General features: G+C 33.2%; 1 protein-coding gene across 1 annotated transcript; it reads left to right on the plus strand.

Moving 5' to 3' along the window:
• Positions 1 to 318: 318 nt before the first annotated feature.
• LOC101247629 (uncharacterized) lies at positions 319 to 11448 on the plus strand. The gene is made up of 16 exons (XM_004242884.5): positions 319 to 637; positions 720 to 754; positions 849 to 960; positions 1658 to 1755; positions 3140 to 3236; positions 3315 to 3404; positions 3491 to 3553; positions 3664 to 3738; positions 3819 to 3884; positions 3958 to 4035; positions 7053 to 7163; positions 7264 to 7341; positions 7465 to 7584; positions 9595 to 9638; positions 9787 to 9844; positions 11134 to 11448. The coding sequence occupies exons 1-16, from the start codon at positions 605 to 607 to the stop codon at positions 11140 to 11142; spliced, it is 1167 nt and encodes a 388-aa protein (XP_004242932.1). The 5' UTR covers positions 319 to 604; the 3' UTR covers positions 11143 to 11448.
• The last annotated feature ends 2317 nt before the right edge of the window (positions 11449 to 13765 follow it).

The raw sequence follows: 13765 nt of genomic DNA on the forward strand, positions 1-13765 counted from the left end.
CAAAGAACAATTTATTATGCAATATAATACAAGTTTTATTGATGATTAATACATTTATCACACATTTTAATAAACTTCTAATACAATAGGTCAATTTCTTACAAAACAAGCATAATATATTTTTAAAAAGGGAAAATATTCAAGTACCCCCTCAACCTATGCCCGAAATCCCAGAGACACATTTATACTATACTAAGGTCCTAATTTTCTACCCCTTTTTAGCCTGATAAATTATTCTATCACATATAACATAATATGTACAACTGTTTAATAAATAGTACATCTAGTTAAAGTGTTGAATCGTCGCATATGACTTTTGCCTAAAATAAAATATTCTATGATTGCAAAAGAATCCGCTAGTCAAAACAAAGTTGAGCTTAGAGACCCGTCATACCCGCCGGTCGTGTCAACCGTACTTTCCCCAATTTCGACTTTAGAGAGTGTGGCGTGGCACTACTGCGAAAAGTGAAAACCAATAGAATAAACTACTCCTCCCTCCCTCCCTCCCTCCTTCCTAGTACAAAACACACACTATTTTCAATTTCAAAATTTGGCCTACATCCATTCAGATCTATCTTCTTTGGATTTTTCTCAACCATCGAACATGCCTCCTACAGACAATGATTACGATCTCAGAGTATTTTATTCCCTTTCTCCTTTTCTCTCATTCTACTTACTTTGTGTTTCGTTTTTGTTAAACAATTGTAATTCTTCTGCAGCGTGCATCTACTCCACCTAGCGGTATGGGAATCAGGTAATTCACAAGAGTAATATCTTTAGGGTTTTGATTTTAACTGATCTGTTTCAATGTAAGTCAGCAAAATGTACTCATTTTTGTTGTTTTTTAGTGAATGTAACTTTGCAGATATCAACAATTTGGAGCACTGTGCTAAGTATCTCAACCAAACATTGGTCACTTTCGGGTTTCCTGCTTCTCTCGATCTTTTTGCACATGACCCAGTATGCCGTTTCTTATTTTGTTTATATTTTCTTCTTCTCATTGTATTTCACACAATGCATTACTGTGGGTAGCCCGGGGAGGGGTGGTTAAGCGTTAGGGTTTGGACATTACTAACAATGCGTTAGGGTTTCGACATGTTGATGGGAAATTTGAGTGAGAGAGGTGAAAGTGACTGATCTAACCGCGAGAGTGAAAGCTGACGGATAGAAGTAGAACATTTTCTGCTTTAAAATATTCCTTTTCTAGGGGTACTGTCTTTTAAGCAAAGGTTGTGAGTGGGTGCAGGTGGAAATAACTCGATCCTGAAATATGCAAATGATTTTAGTTTCTAACATAAATTTGTACTCTGTTTAGCCCATTTGATTTGATATCACATCATATTTTTCTAATATTAATTTGTGTGTTATGATAGTTCAAGTGGAAAAAAATTATTATTGTTGAAATTGACAGTTAATTTGATTGGAGAAAGTATCACAATTGAATTGTTGTCCCTTCAGAATATTGACCAATGAAAGTTGGGATGAAACTTATTTTCATTCCAGTCCAGCTTACTCTGTGGAAACAAGTGTTTTGCGAGAAACTCTTCAAAGTTGGGTTTATTAGTGGAATGATGCTAATCATTGGTAGATGTATAGAGAATGTTATATATATTGAGCTGAACTGTGTGTAGTATCTGACTGATTTCTCATTTGGTAGGTTTCAATTGCAAGGACTTGCAATTGTGTATATGCACTATTACAGCAGAGGCAGAGGGATATTGAATTCAGGGAGTCCACAAATGAGCAGAGACAACGGTATTGAACACTTCTGGAGTAGTTCTGTTGGGCTTCATGAAAATGATCTTGCAGTGACAAACTTTGTGATATTTGCTTAGGTTTTCTTTCGGTTGGATGGATATTACATGTCTAAACTTTGATCTTATTAGTGTACGAATAAAGATAGGAGAAGTTGTCTCTGAAATAATTGTTAGAATGAAAGCCATTATATTAGTTTTAAAGTAGTTTCCAATTATTGATGGATGGGGTCGTTTAGTAGGATGAATAGCAATAATGCCGAATGGGTGCATTAGTAATGCTGACATTAGTAATACTGATATTCGCTATGCATGTATTAATTATGCTGAGATTATCTATTATGTAGTGTTTGGTTTGGTGGATTGAAAATAAAATGTCTTGAATAATTTCTAAAAAAACTATTTGTTTATAAAAATACCTTCCACAAATACGGTGAAAAATGTTTTGAAGGGTAATTGTGTCTTTAACTATGCTAATACATGTATTAAAACCCCTTTCATTACTAATACCATGGTTTCCATGTATTAGTTATAGATAGCATGCATTATTTTACAATTCGAATGCATCATGCCAAACGACCTCTAAGTGTTTGTAGAAGTTCGTCGCAATATTGAACTGGAAAATATTAAGTTATAGATTCTTTCAATGTCTATTTGTTTTTTTTTTGTGTCATCTTAGTGACTTTCAGTTTTAGGTTTTTCAACCTCTGTTGTTTTTGACCTTTTGTGTGTTTTCTCGGTAAAAATGCTTTGGCGTCTTCACAAATTTTGTTTCTTCAAATTGTTTGAATGCAACCCTTGATTTAGGGAGCTTACTGCTTTTCTTTCGTGATTAAGGTCAAATTAATTTCTTTTCTTTTCCAGCCTTAGAAACAATGCATTTGTGCCTTTAAGTAGAACATTTTGAGCATTGCATGGTCTTACTACCACCGTCTATTTTTATGATGTTTCTATTATTGCATTATTTTGTTTGTTTGTTGTTGTCTCCATGAGGTAGTTGTAAGGTATGCGTACACTCTACCCTCCCCAAACCCTATTTGTGGGATTCCACTGGATATGTTTTTGTTGTTGTTGTTATGGACTTCTCATAGAAGTAGGGAAGTATAAAAAGATCAATTCAATTGGTAGGCATATAAACAAATTTGAACAGGATCCAGAGACGTCCTATTATTAGAAATATTTGACTGTACAGTACAATAGTATGCATAATTATTTTCCTGTGATTTACTGTGTGTATCAGTTCATTTGGATTATCTTGAGTACAAAAAGAATAAAGTTCCCAGGCCTTGATTCTACTGGCAATTTGGTCTACTGGTGGTTTTCTATTGATGTTCTCTAAACTGAGCAAGATGTTCAATGATTTTTACATTTTCTTCTTCTGAAAGGCTGTTATCAGACATATCAAGATTAGAGGCCAAAGTGGAGAGGCTGGAATCTCAACTTCAAGTCAAAGATAGAGAGATAGCTACCATTACTAGAGAGGTCTGGAAGCCTACTTTTTCATAAAGCCAAGGAGTCCAGATTTACGCTTTGCTGACCTTAGAGAAAATTTATGTGTAGGAAGCTAAAGCTACTGCAGCTTTGAAGGCACAAATTGACAAGTTGCAGAAGGAAAGAGATGAGTTTCAGAGGATGGTTCTTGGCAATCAGGTCGACTACTATTTATTTATACTGCTTTTAATGAAGTAGTGTTTCATAGCTGGTCTCATCTATGCTGAATTATATTGTTGAAATAGCAAGTCAGAACTCAGCAGATATATGAAATGAAGAAAAAGGAAAAGGAGTACATAAAGTTGCAGGTAAGATCTCTCTCATCTTTGTTTACTATCATTATATATGCAGAGCTATGCTTATTCCATCTCCAATCCTATTAAGCATCACAATTTATGGATGGGTCTGCTATTTCCAGGAGAGGCTAAATCAAGTGATGATGGAGAAAAAGAAGGAATCCAGATCAGGCATGGAAATAATGAATTTGCTCCAGGTAACATCAACTCTTTTCTGGTGTGCTATATGTACACATTAGTTTTCCGGAGTTTTAACAGTTCCATTAAATGTATATAGAAAGAAGGGCGTCAACGTGGGACATGGAATGGGAAGAAGACTGACAATGACTTCTACAAGAAGATTGTAAGTGCTCGATGAGCCTGCTTAAACTCTTTCAGTATCCTATATAAGCTTATCATTTTGTCTAATCCATTAGGTAGATGCCTACGAAGCTAAAAATCAAGAACTAGCTGCAGAAAATGCTGATTTGAGGGCATTACTGCGATCAATGCAGGTACATTCAATAGTCATAGCAGTGATTCAGCGTTTTGATTTAGCATCTTGTTTTCAGCAATTAATGCCGTTTGGACAATCTTCGGAGAGAAGTTTTAGGAAAACATTTTGAGAGTAAGCTTGTCTAAAAGAAAAAATATGTTAATTGTATGTTCATAATTTTTCCTCCTAATTTTGAGTGTTTAGTGAATGGAAGAAGATATTTCAGTTACAAGTGCCTCTGGGCACTTCCCACCCAAAAAAAGGTTTGAAAATTTTGTTGGAAAAAACTTTGATCCAAGAATGTTTTTTCAAAATTATCTGTGACTTGTATGAATATATCACTTCTAAATACTTCTATATTTGTTCAAGAATAGAGTAGACAGACAATATCAAGCAAGTATAGTCTCCCTTAGTTAGGAGTTTGTTGATATAGCACACTCAAACTAGTATTAATTTTTTAAGCATGTTGTGCTCAAAAGTTAGATAGAACATAATACAGGCGCTTAGTTGGTTATGGAGGGTTCCATATGTGAAATATAATTATTTGTCAGATAACCTCATGAGTATTGATGGAATAAGGGTGCATGTACCTATCTATCTGAGATCAGATGTGAGGGAGGGAAGGCTTGTTTGCATCACAAATCCTAAATGTCTTAGATAACTGCAATTAGTGTTGTGAGATTTATGGTTATTTTTTTGTGTTAAAATTTGATAACGATGGAACTTTAGAGTTGTGGAAGATAGATAAAACAAAGTCTTATCCCAATAAGAAATGTCCAGTGAAAGATGTTTTAGGAGCTGTTTGGGTAACTTTGGGATTTTTTTTCTGGAGAAAAGGGTTTCTGCAAAAATTAAAACGTGTTTGGGTAATTATAGTTGTTTTGTGAGTGGAAGAAATTTCATTGAAACACCATAAAACCACTTCTTTAAGAAACGTTTTCCCAAAAAGACTTTTTTTCTTTAACTTCTTGAGTAACATTAAATAAACACAATTTCTTTGCATGATCCTATGAATCCATTCACAAATAAACACTGCTTAAGGAAGTTGAGTACAGTTTGTTCAACATCGGCCAACACTCGGAGCTGGTGAATTGATCATAAAATCTGCTAGTGTTTTTTCTTACAACTTCACACTATCAGTATCATGAAACCAACTATTCAGATAAACCCACTATGCATTGAGCTTCTACTGGAGTTAGTATTCTGTCTGACTTATGTGGCTTTTTGCAAGCAATGATTTTTTAAGAGTTCAACGTCATAGTTAAACTTTTACCTGTCTTCCACAGAGTTGATTTCACGTCAATGGATTCTAGTGCTTCTTTCTTTTCTTATTATTATTGGATATATTTCCTGTAGCTCATCTCAAAGAATTGAAAAAATAATTAGATTAATAGATAATGATAAGAAAGGGAGTATGGAACTCCTCCTGTTTTTATACGAGTGCCTGTGCACCATTTATAGCGTGTTTTTGAAGTTGTTTTCAGTCTATATACTGCATACTTATAGTTAGTACTTTCTATTTGTTTACTTAAAAGTGGATTCCTTTTCCTTCTGATTCTTCTCGTCTTACTCCTAGTTGATTCATTCTGTTAATAATTTTTGGGGAAAAAAGAACACAAAAGGGACTGTAAGAGCATGGTAAGCACAGAATAAATATGTTTGCCACATGACCTTGTGTATTGACCATACAAATTTTCTTCATGTGTAATGCATACTTTTGAAAAAGCAGTTCTGTTTAGAATGTGACTGACCTTCTTATTGGCTATTGGCTTACATGAGTAACCTGTAAGACTATCTCCAACCCCTTTTTATTTTACTATTCACTCTCTATATTTGGAGAGTATAATAGAGAATACCTTCTCCATGACTCTCTATTTCATCCTCTACACTCTAATTGTAGTGAGTTGAATAGTGGTTCTCCAAATTTTGAGAACTACTATTCATACTCTCCATTTCTCTTTTTGATTATTATATTATTATAAAAAATTATTTTGTAATTTACATATTATTTTTCATATAAGGATATTAATTGAATCTCTAATATTCGTAATTCTTTTCAAACGTAATATAACATTTTAAAAAATAATATGATTTAATATATACTACTTTCATTCGAATTAATAATATTTCAATTTTTTTTTCAAATTTTCGTTATTTTAAGTGATTTAATATTATTGTTGATTTTCACTATAAAGAATGACACAAAATTTAAATGATAAGATGAAAACTTCAATTTAAAAATTCTGTACATAACATAATAATTTAAATATAAGATAAAGATACAATACATAACATAATAATTTAAAATCACAACAATAAATTAGTAATCTGGTAGAAAAAATTAGTGTATGATCTAGAGAATTGTTGTGGTTGTGATTGTGGATTTTTTTCCCAATTATTCACAGTTCTTGTTGCTAAAAAATAAACGACGAAAATGCTAATTTTGAATTCGTAATGCATTAATAGAGCATTTATGGGATTAACATAATAATTTTGAAAGTTCAGTAGTTATGTAATGTTTATATAATTGTATTTTATTAATGAGTTTTCACTTTTATTTGAATTGTCCGTTAATATGGATATTATATGATATTTGTTGCAATTTATGTCATATAGAAATTTAGAATAAAATATAATGTTATATTAAATAAAGAATTTAAAAAAAATAAAATTTTATATTACATGAATTTTCATATAAGGTGATTATTTGGGAAAAAGAAACAAAGGATTTATATTATGAAATCAGAAAATAAAAATGAGAGGAGGGAGGAGAAGATCATTTTTAGAGAGTAAAATAGAGAATTGGGTTGGAGTTGATTGTCAAAAAATAGAGAACTCTATATAGAGAGTAAATTAGAGGGTAGGGTTGGAAATGCCCTAAAATGTCCCAAATGGGGTCTTCCAGGGAAGTCAGCTGCAATCAAGACACAACCTTGTGTATATTGATCAGTGATGACTATACAAATTTTCTTCACGTGTAATACAAATTTTTGAAGCAATCTTTTGTTGAGAGTGTGACTGACCTTCCTATTGTAGGCTGATATGCGTGAGTTCTTAAATGCCCCAAATGGGTCTTCGAGGCAATCATCTTCAACCAGTGAGAGGCTAGACACAGATCACTTGCAGTCCCCATTGGGTGGTAGAACGGTATAGCTTATTTTCTAAAGACATAAATAGGATTGGTTATTCTTATAGATGTCTTACCTTTTAATGACATGAAGAAACTCAAGTGTTTGCAACCCTTCAGGATGTTTTTGATCTGCCTCTCCACATGGCTAGGGATCAAATTGAAGAAAGTCTTCGTAACAAGATGGCTTCTATCAAGGTAATGAAGTAGGTGATTATGCATTGATATACTTTGCTTTGTACTCCTATCTATGTTTAGATGACAAAGATCATGTGTTGTATGTACACAAAATAACCTGTATATCTTTGCTGAAATTTGAAGGAACGGATGGGTCAACTGCAAGATGCACAGAAGGGTGCAGAAGTTACCTCAGAAGCAACAGAGAGAGAGCTTGAGCTAGAAGCTCAGCTTGTCGAAGCCAGGAGCATAATCCAAGAGCAGGTACTCTTTTTATAGCATTATGAGTAGGAGTTCCATTAAATTTGGAAGCTCTTCTATACACTAGTTGCACGAACATCACGGCTAACACTTGCAAATATTTTGTTTTGCCACCATACTGTTGAATCGTGTGTTGTCAATAAAGGCTAGTTGTGTGCTTTGTTTTGATTTGAGACCTTTTTAGTTTGTAGTGGAATCAGATTGATGTTTATGCTCTTATAACAAACCTAACAATCTTAAAATACTTTATGGTGCTGAAATTCATCTTTAAATATATGATGGAGGTGGCACTGGATTATCTGTCAGTGCTCTAGTTATCTGAAATGGTGCTATGAAGGTGACAATTTGTGTGCTAAGTTCTGATTTGAGCTTTTTAGGTGTTGTTTAGACATGCGATTTCATGTCATGATTTCAAATTTCAACTTCAAATCTGTGTTTGTTTATCACATTTTGAATACAACTTGAACTTGAAATTTTGATTTCCAATACCAAATTCATCTCAACGGTATAATTTCAACTTCAAATTTGTGATTTAAATTTTTCTGAAATTTAAAACTTGTCCCGTTATTTTAGATTTTGCAAAAAAAAAAAAAAAGAAGAAAAAAAGACGCCCACACACAAAAAGCCCAGCTTTATTCCAATTTCCAAATGTGACTATCCAACTCTTACTTTGTCAACCCACTTTTCCATTTCCATAAAACACACCCAAAGATCAGTTGGTGCTACTGTGAGGAATCCTTTGTTAATTATAATTTAGATATATTAGCTCGTTCTGTAAAATTATATAAGAGTTGGGGGGTATGTTTTCATAGTTTTTGCATATTGTGGGGTTAAAACTTATAACGAAACACAATTTCAACTTCAAATCAACCTTCACTGAAATCAATAATTTCAATCATGTTTTTAATTCATGTCCAAATGCCTATAGTTTACAATGGAGTCAAATTGATGGCTATGCTCTTATTACAGGCGTAGTAATTTTAAAATTCTTCCCTATATTTCATCTTTAAATGGGATTATCAGTGCTCTTGCTATCTGAAACAGTATTATGATTATCATATGCTAATCTAGCCATAAATATTGAGATGGAAATGTTTTTCAGTATCATTGTTTGGATGAAAATTTTAACTGCTAACCTAATTAAGTTCAAGAAATGGTGGATTTAGCTCTCAGTTGACTTTATTTATTCACTTTTTTCGAAGTCCTTTACCTTTTCTTGTCTTTTCATCGAGCAACATAATTTTCTATCTTCACAGCTCTGTTGACTCTATTCAAATTCTTCACGTTTAGTTATTATTCTTTAGCCTCGGTGGATGACCAAGGGGATAATAAAGAAAAATAATTAGGAAGGAAAATGGACAAAAAGAAAATTCATTTAAGGCCTAACATATAATTGTTCGGGCATTTAAATTTAGCATGTAACAATCACTTGATTTACCAGATTTTGAAGCTTCTGTTCCAGATATTATTTGTATCGAAGTAAAATGGGAAAAGGAGAATTTGTCTGTGGCATAACCTATAATTGTTAGGTCATTTTAATTTAGCATGCAACATTCCGTTGATATACTTGAGTGGTACAATTCATGAAGTTGTTGTCTGGGGTGAAATATTGAAAAATTAACTCTGAAAGCCTGAGATGATGGGTTAAGTTGTTTAAAAAAAAGATGCAAAATATAATTGATATTCATGCCTTGTAAGGCCAGGAAGTGCACGCTACTAGGATTTCTTCATTCCAAGGGCTCGAACCCTTCACCATTTGTTCAAAATGGAAGGATCCCATCCATTCCACCACATTCCTTGGGTGGTTTAAAGGAAATTGTAAAATTCCTGAAAATTAACAGGCTATTGCTATGAAAAGAAGGTCTATTTCCTTAAATTGGGACTTTTTGCAATTAAAGGAAGTTCACTTCGTAGTGACCAGAAATTGATTAGTTTATTTAATTGACAAGCTTTTGAGCCTGTTTTATTTGAAAATTCACTGATCTTCGGAAGAATTTTACATTGAATTTGCAGGCGTCGATTATGTCCAAACATCTTACGAAGTCTGAGAAGCCAAGGTACTGCCATATTGTGACAAATCTCCATGCAGTAAAAAAATGGGAAAAAGAGGAACAAGAGGAAACAACTACATTTCCCTGCATAATGCCAAGAGCCTTTGAATAGCTAACTTTTGAATCTTTTATCTGATGTGCATTATGAATGCAGGCGATTGAGTGGTCATATGAATTCCGAGAGGGACCTGCTCATTTCATCCCCTACAGAGGTATCAACAGTGAAATTTAGTTTTTGCTTATCATGTCGAGATTATGGCTTAACTATTGCAATTGATTCTACCTTGTTTTTATACATGCACTTAAATCAAACAAAACCATGCCCAGAACCCAAAATGAAACAGGAAAGAAACCCCAAAAATTCGGTCTGTGGTTGCTTGAAAATAATTTTCTTTTCTCTGAAATTGTTTGAAAAGAAACTTAAGGTGCAGCCATGGAGGAAGACTTATTTGGGGAAGAAGACTGATATATTAATTAGAAAAGAGATATATGCCCAAATAAGTAACCATGTTGTCAGCAAAAATAAAAAAACTTAAAGCTTTTTTTTTTTTTCGTTCCAGCTGGAGTTCCATTAGGAGAAGGGGCATTTAACAACTTTGCTAATGGAAAGAATGTTTTTGTTCCCAAAGTATAATGGAGTAAATGTAAACCATTTTGGAAAGTAGAGAACAAATTTGGTCCCTTTCCCAATAATATAAATCTCATAGGACTGAGGTCTTGAAGAATGAAGCAAATACCACTCCTTTACTGTGCGTTTTAGGAGCCTCACCTAAAAGAATTGTACAGCATTTCTCTATGAAAATCAGCAAGAGATCTCATTAAATAGTACTCTGAAGTTGGGATTTGATCGCGGATAACTAGTAAAAACGAGGATAATCAGAATTGCATTCTGTCTGAGAACTTCCTTCTTTTAAGTTATGTGTCATATAAGTGAAAGATTAGGAAAGGAAAGAAAATGCTGGAAACATTGTATAATTGGACAAAAACGTCCGTGATCTTCTGTGATCACTTGAATAACCTCAATCGACAATTGTCAGATAGTGTCTGTTTGAGCAACTGGTTTTATTCCTACTTCTGGAAAGTTAGTGCAACAGGAGTCAAATCTCGATACACTTGCAATTTTGCCATGGATTTAGATCCCCCTAATTGAAGTCTCTTCCATTAACTCGAAAATAAGTGAAATGTCTTCGTTAAAACCAACTTGCACCTCTACCTTTATATAATTAATTAATCATGGCACTGCATAGTGATATTTTAGAAAGCTTGTTTACCATAGTTCAATAATAAGTTTCATGAAGCTGCTAACTGATAGTATGTTATATCCTTGCCTGCCATTTTCAAAGTAAGCTCATGTATTGAACCTTTGTCTATTCATACTCATTTGTTTTTCCATGTGAATTATGTTGGAAATGATGTGATGATGAAATATATTGCTGAAGGACTGCCTACTTTTGCAATTTAGTTAATATTAAGTGGCTGTTTTATTCTCTTCGCCTTGCAGGGTTTGTGAAGTTTCCAACACTGGACAAGCTTAAGTTTGGATGTGACCTTAATTCTTCTTAATGTTGATATAGATGCAATATATGCTGATGTTAATGAACTGCTAGCACCAAGACAGGTAAATGTATGTCTACTTCATGGTCGCTGTGTTGAATACTCTGATGGAACAGTAGGATGATGTCATATGTAGTTGACAATTCGTCCTTGTAATATTGTACATCGTATAGATGACAGATATACATACTTTCCGTTTCCCAGATGCTAATTCAACCTACCTTATTTATATATCGAAATCTCTCCGTTACTGTCTTCATAATTTGTTTCTTGACTGCCGTTTGTTAACCTATGTTGCTCATCGTTTCTTGCTTAATATTTCACTGACATTTTGACATGAAATATTGTTTTTTATAAAAATGTTTATGCTCATTGAGTATGGCATTCTCTTGTTACAAAAAGATTATTTATTGAAAATGAACGACTGTTGGTAGCTTCCTCTTTAAACATCATGAATTTATGTACACAAATTATTAAGAGCAGAGAGATCAGTGAACTTTAAACTGTGGGCAAACTGTTGATTTACCTTTTAAAGAAGAGTTTGTGGTAACGTTTTTCCTGTCACTTGATATATTTTATAACATTTTCAATATAAATATAAGTTCTAGACTTATGGTGATTGGACGACATTAGGCCTTCTTTAATTAGTTTTTAATTAATTGGGTTTAAAATTCAAAGACTTGTAATAGATAGTTAATCAAACAACATGACAAAACATGTGCAAACACCTCTTAAATGTTTAAGATCAAATAATACGCAACAAAGTTTTACATTCTTGATTTCTTGGTGAAGAATTGAAGTGCTTCTTCAAGAATATACTTGCGAATAATATATTTTGAGGTGATATTTAAAAGTAAAAAGAATAAAATATTAATCGAACCATATCAATACCGAAGAAAAACGGATATGATTGAAATGCTTTTGAAAAATCTAGTTTTGGTTATAAATTATAAATACCCAAACATTTGGAATGTTATAATTTTAAAAATAACCAACTGTATCATCCCATTGACACCCTTACTGAAAAGAGGGTCGATTTATTTTTACCGAACATCACCCTAGGCAGTCTTGCAAACGCCTGCAACACTCAACCTATCATACATCCACAAGTTTGACTAAGTATGAAAATACTTAAACAATAAAGTTAAACAACAAACAGAATTTACAGGAATTTGTGCCAACCTTTATTAATCTGATAATAAATACAAAGGGACGGCTTCACGAATTTGTCTAAGGCCAGAAAACACTCTCTCTAAGCCTTAGACGAAATTTCCACCCTTGATAAAATTTCTGCACATGGCAATTACATGCGGTAGTTACTAATGACACTTGTCCGACACTTGTCATCACAAGATTCAAACTAAGTTTCCAACAACTATATTTCGAACAGATAGAATCTAATTCAAATTACATCCTTATCCACACGAAATACTAATATTCTAACACTTATAATATTTCAGGCTACATTCCAACACTTAGAATATTTCAGCCAGCTTCCAACACTTAGAATATTTTAGCTGTCTTCCAACACTTAGTTTTATTTCAGCAATTCACGTGAGCTGCCTTTGTTCTTGCCATTGTCAAGTCTTCACAGCTTTGCCTTGTCAAGCCAACACGCTGCCTTGCCAATGACTCTAGCCCGCACGTAAGCCTTGCATGTTCAAGCTACCTTGCCAATACCCAAGCACCTTAAACCATTGTTGCACTGTTTTGCCCCCATTCATGTCAAGGCCAATGCCCAAGTCCTTGAGATGTCTGCTCGTAGTTAGATCAAGTCGTTTACGGGTCTAACACTTACCTAAAAGTAACCATTTGCTACTAAAAGGGTTGCAACAAAAAGAAATTTCACATTCAAATTTTGTTTTCATTTAACTCCATAGCTGAATAAAATTAACGAAAATTTCTTTTTCAGGAGAGAATGATGATAGTCGCATGACAAACAGAGAAAAAAAAAGGAGAAGATGATTTTTCTTCAAAGAACAGGGTCGGGCCAGATTGAATTCTATCATAGGGAGTGAGCAACACGCGTGATTACATAGACAAGGGAATGAGTCAAAATGACCCATTTATAAAGATATTAAATAGTTAAGTGAGGTGATAGAACACTTTGAAAGTTAAGGTATCTTTATCCAAATACGGGACAACTTTGATGGCGTCTTTATGTCATTTCTCAATGTTAAATGAATAGAGATATTTGAAAAAAGGGTAAAATTCACACAAGTACAAAATACTTTTATTGAAATATCAACATTCATTAGGTTAAATTAATAAGATTAAAGGCTAAAACCAAACTAAATACAAAACAAAATATTTATAAAGTAAATTGGAAACTTCGAATTTGAAAACTATAACAATATAATTGTAACTTCCAATATTAATACAAAATAAAATATTTACAAAATTGTACAAGCCAAAATTTAAAATGTCAGTTTGGTTTGAGTTCAATTTGATTTTTTTTCATTTAATACCAAATCAACCAAGAGTGGTCGTTTTTTTTCCAATGCCAAACAACCAAACCAAATCACAAATCGTTTTTTTTTTCGTCTTTTCAGTTATATTTGGTGCATCTGTGCAATTTG

This window comes from Solanum lycopersicum, chromosome 7, assembly GCF_036512215.1.
Source record: "Solanum lycopersicum chromosome 7, SLM_r2.1".
In the NCBI taxonomy this organism is placed as follows: domain Eukaryota; kingdom Viridiplantae; phylum Streptophyta; class Magnoliopsida; order Solanales; family Solanaceae; genus Solanum; species Solanum lycopersicum.